The sequence below is a fragment of the Dipodomys ordii genome, unplaced genomic scaffold, assembly GCF_000151885.1.
Source record: "Dipodomys ordii isolate 6190 unplaced genomic scaffold, Dord_2.0 Scaffold192, whole genome shotgun sequence".
NCBI lineage: Eukaryota > Metazoa > Chordata > Mammalia > Rodentia > Heteromyidae > Dipodomys > Dipodomys ordii.
Window position 1 is genome coordinate 2994093 of NW_012267408.1, and position 9075 is coordinate 3003167.

The following is a 9075-nucleotide window of genomic DNA, read 5'->3' on the forward strand; positions in this document are numbered from 1 at the left end:
GAAGGAAGGAAGGAAGGAAAAGATTCTTTGGCAGCTAGCATTTTGCTGACGAAGAGAAGGAAGAAACATCGCATGCCATTTTCAGATAATTATATCACATTTTAATACCTCATTTAAGTAGGAAGTAGGTTGTACTACTAGGAACTAGTACAACTATATCATACAAATAGTATTTTTCCTCATGGTAACTAGAAATAGGTTGTTAGTACAAAACCACTGTGCTGACAATTTCAAGGGATAATACAAATCCTGTTCTTTTCATGAAATCCCACTACTTTTCATAAGCTCAGTAAAAAGAGAAGAAGCCATTTCAGAGGAGATGAACTAACAAATGTGATTTAAATTGCCCAAATAAAGTCCACAGATACCCAAGGAATGCTAATTGAAGCCAGATAAGGGAGGATATAGTTAAGAAAAACTGGAAAAGTCAGAGCTGAGTTGAACACTGGAGGAGGGGCAGGCCATGGAGTGACAGAGTAGTAAAAGTTCGATGGAAGGAGGGAAGTAGGTCATATGACAAGGAGACTAACAAAGCTGAAGCAGAGGAGTTACAGGAAAAGTAATAAGAGCAATTGTTTACCTCAACAGGCCTTTGTTTAGCTTCAGCTCTGTGCAGCATACTGATCTAGGGAATAGAGAAGGTTCATGTGAAAAGAAATAATTCCTATACTTGTTGAGTTTTATTTAAATGAGAGAATAATATATTATTTGTACCTATACAACATTTACTGTGAAGTACATGTACTGCAAATGTAAACCAAAAGCTATGAAAATAGCCAGGCACTGGTGGCTCATACCTATATATAATCCAGCTACTCTGGAGGCTGAGATCTGAGCCATATCTGATGAGCTCTCTCCCCATCTAATGGATACATTCATCCTCTACACATGCCAATACTATCAATAAGGCTACAGACAAATCTTGTCATCCTCAATAGCCATCATCCTTTCTTAAGGGAGTTGTTTTTTCATAAGTCTCAATATGGGGTCTTATAGTTTTAACTATCTGGAGAAAGCTCTCTTTTTCTTATTTCCAGAGTCTTTAAAAAAAAAAAAAGATTACTATGGCTGGGAATGTGGCATAGTGGTAGAGTGCTTGCCTAGCATGCATGAAGCCCTGGGTTCGATTCCTCAGTACCACAAAGCGGAAAAAGCTGGAAGTGGCACTGTGGCTCAAATAGTAAAGTGCTAGCCTTGAGCAAAAGAAGCTCGGGGCAGTGAATTCAAGCACCAGGCCCTGAGTTCAAGCACCAGGACTGGCCAAAAAAAAACCCCAAAACTATATTTTTCCTCTCACATTGTTCATGGTAGTTTCTAATCTCCCACCCTTTATACTTATTTGTCATGTCCAAAATCTTGTCACTGGGACTCAGCAATTTTACCTTCTCTACTTTCTGATCTCCTTTACACAATTCCATTGTTTCAGTTCTGTAACTGTGCCCTTAAGCATTAATAACTGTTTTTGCTTCATGGAAAAGAAGCTGCCCAGACATTTCCATACTTCTTACTCAAGTCAAAACCAAATTCACAGACTTAGAAAAATTAAATTACTACTTGTTTTGGTAAAATAAAATTTACATTATTTTTAATTCTTTACATTTTTATTAGCATCAATTAGTTTTACAAGGCAATTTTACTTTGACATATTTATGTATGAATACAATGTACCTTGACTTGATCAGATTTACTCTTTCTTTCACTTCCCTCATCTTTCCTGCCCTTTTCCCCTAAGTATTCTAAACAATCTTTATTGTTCCATTTCACACAAGTAAAGTGTTTTGATTCTATTCACATTCCTACATTATTTTAAAAAGAATGTTTCACATGTAAGGAGTATTTCTTTAGCAATTACTTTGTATTTATCACTATAGTATTTGGGTAGGAATGATCCAGAATATTGCTTTTAGTAAAAACTTTAGTGCAATGCACTTAGTACACATTAATAATAATAGAAATTGAATATTGTTAGAAAATAGAATATTGAAACCTGTTGAAATTGTCTTAAGAAAGGGAAATGTGTAATAGTGATAGAGGTGGTGTGGTTGATCAGGATATATGTGTATAAATGTTACAGTGAAACCTCCCATGTGAGAATAATGTATGCTAATTTTAAAAGTAAAAAAGAATAAAGGATAAAAGCTTAGCTCAAATGGTAGAGCATCTGCCTAGCAAGTAGGAGACCTAGTTCAAACCCCAATCCTGGGGGTGGGGGAACTTAAGGACTCAGATTGTCATATATATAACAATGCAGCTGAATGAATAGCTAGTTACTGAATTAATCCTCATAACTATACATCAAAAATGTCAGTGTTCTAATCATCTAGCCAAAGAGGAAAATGCCGTTGATGCCCAGGTTCCGCTTCAGGATGAGAGCGTTTACTATGATGTGAAGGCCTCTAACTCTCCCCATATACCTCCCCTGTGTCAGAGCCAATACATTGGACTGAACCCCCTTTGTTTCTTGTGGAAAATTTGCCACCTCTACCAACGGGTCTCCAGGAATGTAGTTCTAGAAATAAACTTGCCTTTTCCCTGAGGTTCATGAGTCACACACAGAAGGTAATTCATTAGAGCAACTGGTTTTTCTTAGGCCCTTTGTAAAAGTATTTCAGCGAGCCCCTCACGATGAGGGATACTCCTCAGTTTCTTTCCAAATCTTGCCTCATTTCCTCTGTCTGTGCTTCCTCCATCACCTGATATCTGGCTTTCACTGTTATATGGAGTCTCAGACCCTAGTGCTAATGCTGCCTGAAGCCAGAACTACACCAGAAAAAGCCATCTTATCCCACCCAGCCAATACCTCTCATTTAGATTTGGGATCAAATCATACACCACCAGATCATCTCCATCCTGTTTGCTATCAACCACTAACTTTAGTTATAGTGGGAAATAGTGTCAGTGACTAACATTACAATCTGATCATAACATGGAAGCCAGTAGTTCATCTATTTTTTTCTTTTAAGTTTTTTTAGAACAGAAGTTATAATTAAATATATTTTCACTGTAACACAACATAAAGCTGAAGTCCTCTTGTTAACAAAGTATTTAATTTACATTACTATTCCCCTAGGTGAATTATGACACATTCAGTGTCCATCTACTAATTAACAACAGAATTACTTTTTATAAGAATTATTATTTGTTATTACACCAATGCTATACTGAATACCTTTGCATATGTCTCTTTGTGTGCTGTCCAAGAATGTCTCAAGGATAGATATCTACAGATGCAATTGATGAGTCAAAAAGAAGACACATTCATTCAAACTTATATTTTCAAACTTTGTAATTAAAAATTAAATGCTAGAGGGGGGAGATGGGAGGGCAGGGATGGTAAGGGGAAACAAAGGAGGAGGCAACAATGCTTGATAAGAAATGTACTCATTACCTTGCTCATATAATTGTAATACCTCTGTATGGTATTTTCACAATTTAAAAAAAAAACTTGAAAAAAATTTAAATTAGGGGCTGGGAAGGTAGCTCAGTGGTAGAGTGCTTGCCTTGCATGCATGAGGCCCTGGGTTCGATTCCTCTGCACCACATAAGCAGAAAAGGCCAGAAGTGGTGCTGTTGCTCAAGTGGTAGAGTGCTAGCCTTGAGCTGAAGAGCTGAGGGACAGTGCCCAGGCCCAGAGCTCAGGCCCCATAACCGATAAAAAAAAAAAATTAAAATTAAATACTTAACTATTTTCCTTTCTTTTGCAGAGAATTTCATCCTGGGAACTGACATTGACCTTCAGACTATAGACAATGATGTTGTCGACATGGAGATTTTCTTCAAAGCCTGGCTACATAATAGTGAAACAGACCAAGAACACATCCACCTTCTTCTTCCTTCACAGACTTTCGGCAATATTTCTAGAGCTGGCGATAATCCAAGTATACAAAAGATATATTATGTAAACTACGAATATCTTTGTCTAGGATTAGGACTCTAGATTGGTGAATCTAATTGGTGAATTTTTTTAGCCTAGATATTGAATGAGACTGTCCAGTATTAATATAATGTATAAGGAGAAAGTTCCCTAATTAAACCCTGCCATTAGGAGCCAATTCATTTAGAGGCAAAGTCTTAGACATTTCAATGATATGGCACAGCTACACAATTTAAGAACCCAGTGAATCATATATTTTTCTCAGTGTTCTCATCTTAATATGGTAGATATCAGCAATATCAATGTTGCCTATGGCCAGGTTTGGGGGAGGTCTTTTTTGGATAGGTTTCTTTCAAAGATTCCTTAAATTGCTGGGTTCTAGTAGCTCATGTATGTAATTCTAGCTACTCAGGAGGCTGAGATCTGAGGATCCTGGTTTTTTTTCTTTTCTTTTCTTTTCTTTTTTTGTCAGTCGTGGGACTTGAACTCTGAGCTTGGGCGCTGTCCCTACACTCTTCAGCTCAAGGCGAGCGCTCTACCGCTTGAGCCACAGCACCACTTCCGATTTTCTAGTTGTTAATTGGAGATAAATGTCTCACAGACTTTTCTGCCCAGGCTGGCTTTGAACCATGATCCTCAGATCTCAGCCTCCTCAGTAACTAGGATTACAGGCGTGTGCCACCAGTACCTGGCTTGAAATTATTCATTTTTAAACCTACCATCAAATACTAGCCTTCTCACAAGTACTTGACATCTGTCTATTTGCAAGTTTGCCATCAGTATTCAAATGAGATATTTTATTGAAAAAAGTATTCATATATTTTATTGGGAAAATCTTACAATATCAAGAATTAAAGCACAGTGTTACTGTTACACAGTCCAAGCACCCTTCAGAACTATTGTCTGTGCCATAGTCATGTTCCAAGGCCCTGAAGATCCTATACACAAGTTTCTCCTTGTTACTATAATTTTATTATCTGTAAGTGGTTGTACAAAAGGGTTATCATTCAATATGTCAGTTTATAAGGACAATGAACCTTGATCAATGTCATCCCAGGTTTCTTTGTGCAATTAAAAATAAGCTACTTTCTAGTGTTAGAGGCATGGCCCAATGGTTAAGAATGCCTGCTTAGCATGAAAAATAAGCTACTTTAGGGCCTTATTCTATGCATATCTCAAAATGCTGCTAGAAAGCCTGAAGAAAAACAGGGGCAGTCTTCTGACTGCTTGACTTCTGCTTTTCTGCTCCTCCTTCATCTGACCTGCTGTCATGACGAAGTTTAGCCAGAGGGAAGCAACAGAGGGAAGATTTTCTTCTGTGGTTGCCAAAGGGCCTCTGTATATTTTTATATTCACTGCTTTCTTCACACATGTTCTTCTTGGATTGGGCTAGAAGCCATACCTTCAGTATAAGACAACTTCTTAGCCAGGCCAGAAGTGAAATGGTAAAAATCATGTCAGGCACAGAAAATAAGCTAACTATTGGGTAGAGTAGTAGTTACACCGTAGGTCTTCTCAGACCAATAGTGTTTTCCTTTGCCTTCTCTCTGCCTCTCCCCTTCTCTTGCTTGCTTGAGAGAGAGGAAATGGATAGCAGATGTTGTCTCTTAATGGCATAGCCTGAGGTAACTTGTGACCTACAATCTCTCCTCCAATGCCACTTTTATTGTAGTGTGCCTGAAATGTGATCTCCAAGAGCGGCTTCTCAGCCCGTCCCTGCTGCCCGGTACTGCTGATGGCACCTTGAGAATGGATGACCCCAAAGGAGAAATTAGTACACTCCACCAGATGGCTTCCCAGTCATCATCCTCTCACTATAAGCTCCAAGTGATCAAGTAGGTATGAGGGAACCTCCCCAGTCTATGCAAATGCTACTCTTTCTAGTATCTGGCTAGGAAGTCCAGAGATATTGGCTGTATTTCTAAGTATGCATCAGGCAGAGTCAGTTCCACGGTAGCAATTACTAATACAATATAAAAAATCAAGGTTGAACAATTCAGCATGTTGAGGCACAAACAGCAGATGCTCAAAGTGCTGCAGCATGAAAATTAGAAACCCAGGATATCTCTAGAGAAAAGAAAGATGAATTGAAAGGTGTTCAACCATTCAGTAAATGTTTATTGAATGCTTACTGTAGTTAGTCATCAGTACAGAATTCCAACTTTCTAGGGATTAGTGGTCTACACATTCTATTCCCATCCCTCTGTTTCTTTGAGTACTAAAATTCCTGCTTCCAGAGAAACCAAGTCTAAGTTAGAATTAATAGTGTTGGGGCTGGGAAGATGGCTCAGTGGTAGAGTGCTTGCCTTGCATGCCTGAGGCTCTGGGTTTGATTCCTCAGCACCACGTGAGCAAAAAAGAAAAAAGCCGGAGGTGGCACTGTGGCTCAAGTGGTAGAGCGCTAGCCTTGAGCTGAAGAGCTGAGGGACAGCACCCAGGCCCAGAGTTCAGGCCCCACTACCGGACCCAAAAAAAAAAAAAAAAGAATTAATAGTGTTGGCCAAAGCCATTTTTACTGCTTTCTAGTTCATAAGCATAGGACCTGTGTACAGATTCCTGAGTTTGAGAATCTTCTGCATAGCAGATTGCATGCTGGTGTTGGCCATACAATGATGGATAATTTGTACAGTGTGGGACAGTGTCATAACCAATGTGATGATTTATTAATCACAAAATAACAATAAATCTCTAGCTTTCACAAAAAAGTGGATAATTTGTAGACTCTAATCCCAAAAGCTTTCATAATAAGGTCCTAACTTTAAGCTGAATTTTGTGGATCAGTGTACAAGTTCTAGATGTCACTAAGGAGCCCTTTACTGCTTTTGTCACTTTCTAGGGCTCTAAAATCTAGCGGGCTCTGTGAGTCACTGACGTATGGACTCCCCTTCATCCTCAAACCCACGAGCTGTTGGCAGCTGGACTGGGATGAGCTGGAGACAAATCAGCAGCATTTTCATGCTCTGTGTCATAGCCTATTGGTGAGTACCCATGTTCCCATGTAAAAAAGAATGGTCAGAGACCAACTGTAGGACAGCAGCAACTAACTCTTCCTTAATCCCAGACCTGCTTCAACCCCCAAAAAAGACAGAAGAAAAACAAAAACGATTCACTCTGAAATTTGGAACAATTATGACCTGCCTTTGTTAGGTGACTCTAAAGGAGAGATCGGCACACTTTACCAGATGGCTTCCCATCATTAGCCTCACATTACAAGATCTGAGTGATCCAAAGGAACCTCCCCAATACAGGCAAATACAATTCCTACTCATCTCATAGCTAGTAATTCCAGAGACTTAGAAAATATCTCTAAGTGTAAGTCAGACAAAAGTCAGTAGGTCACCAAAAAAATGTATGTTGGGCTCCTCAGCAGGTGAAGAAAATATTTTCTGAAATCAGTTGTATAACAATAAGCTTGAAAAGTCCCTATTTTATAATAACTTAATATTTAAATGGCAATAATGAATTTTCCTTATGTAATAGTATTTTTTATTTTATTTATGGGGCACCAAGGAATTGAATCCGGGGCCTCATACATGCTACGCAAGTACTCCACCACTAAGCTGCATTCCCAGCCAGTAATAGCTTTTTTTTTTTTTTTTCGTTCATGAGGCTTTAACTCTGGGCCTGGGTGCTGTCTCTTAGATCTTCAGCTCAAGGCTAGTGCTCTTCCAATTGAGCCACAGTACCACTTCCAGTTTTCTGGTAGTTAATTGGAGATAAGAGTCCCACGGACTTTCCTGCCCCAGCTGGCTTTGATCCTCAGATCTCAGCCTCCTGAATAGCTAGGATTACAGGTATGAGTCACCAGCGCCTGGCTCAGTAATGGTATTTTAAAACCTTCCTTCCTAATCTTGTGCCAAACATTATTGTTCCTTTAAATTAAGATTCCCTAAAGGGCTGGGAATGTGGCTTAAGTAGTAGAGCACTTGCCTGACAAATGTGAAGTTCAAACCACAGTATCACACACGCACACGCGCATGCACACACACACACACACACACACACACACACATCCCTTGGTCTGTGCCAAACATCGTACTAAGTACTAGATGTGTGTTCATTGGTGATACAATAAACATTATGCCTGCAAGAAACCTGCTTTTTAATGGAAAAGGCAGACATATACACACATTGATGTTCATATATATCTGAATGAGTGATGGTTAGGACAGTATAACTCTGTCTCTTTCACTCAGAAGCAGATTATATACATAGTCTTATTCTCTTAATTGTGAGACAATTATAAAGGAAAAGAAGACTACTATAAAAAGGCCTATCTGAGACCTGTAAGATAAGTAGGAATCAGCCAGGTGACAGGGGCACTCCAGGTATGGGGAAAGGCATGTGCAAAGACCCTAAGGCTTAAAAGAACTGAGAGAATTAAGAATAGAAAAGCATTATGACTGAATTGAGCAAACAGTGAAGTTGGAAAAGTAAGCAGACATGGAATTGTGTAAAGCTTTGTAGGTCAGGTTAGAGTTTGGAGATTATTGTAAATAGGGAACAGTGAAGTTGGAAAAGTAAGCAGACATGGAATTGTGTAAAGCTTTGTAGGTCAGGTTAGAGTTTGGAGATTATTATAAATAGGGAACAGAATCAGAAAAAGTAATATTTAGCTGGGCGTCGGTGGCTCATGCCTGTAATCCTAGCTACTCAAGAGGCTGAGATCTGAGGATCCCAGTTCAAAGCCAGCCCGGCAGGAAAGCCTGAGAGACTCTTACCTCCAGTAAACCACTCAGAAACCAGAAATGGCGCTGTGGTAGAATGCTTGCCTTAAGCTGAAGAGCTGAGGGATAAGCCCAGGCCCAGAGTTCAAGCCCCACAACCCATAATAATAATAATAATAATAATAATAATAATAACATTATTACTGTTTTAAATTTTAAAATATTACTTGAGCAGACATTTGTAAGTGAAGCAACAAAAGCAAGATTTCAAACAGGAGAAGAAGGTAGGATGGAACTGTAGTAGTGTAGGCTGGAGAAAATGGTGCTTGGGCTAGAATGTCAAAGTCAATTGAGAAAAATAAACCAATAGAGAAATGTTTTAGATACAGAATCATTGGAACATGGCAAAATAGTGGATAGAGAGAGTAAGGTAAAGTATCAAATAACGGTTTTCGTTTCTGACCTGAACAAGTTAGAGGTCATTCCCTGAAATGGAAACAAAAGAGCACACACACACACACACACACACACACA

At 39.0% G+C, this 9075-nt stretch overlaps 1 protein-coding gene across 1 annotated transcript in view; it reads left to right on the forward strand.

Moving 5' to 3' along the window:
- The window catches only part of M1ap (meiosis 1 associated protein), a 46664-nt gene that overhangs the window by 14006 nt on the left and 23583 nt on the right, over window positions 1–9075 (forward strand). Inside the window, exons 4-6 of the mRNA XM_013034625.1 lie at window positions 3705–3878; window positions 5547–5709; window positions 6711–6852. Of these exons, the coding sequence (XP_012890079.1) occupies window positions 3705–3878; window positions 5547–5709; window positions 6711–6852 (479 nt within the window). The remainder of the gene's footprint in view (window positions 1–3704; window positions 3879–5546; window positions 5710–6710; window positions 6853–9075) is intronic.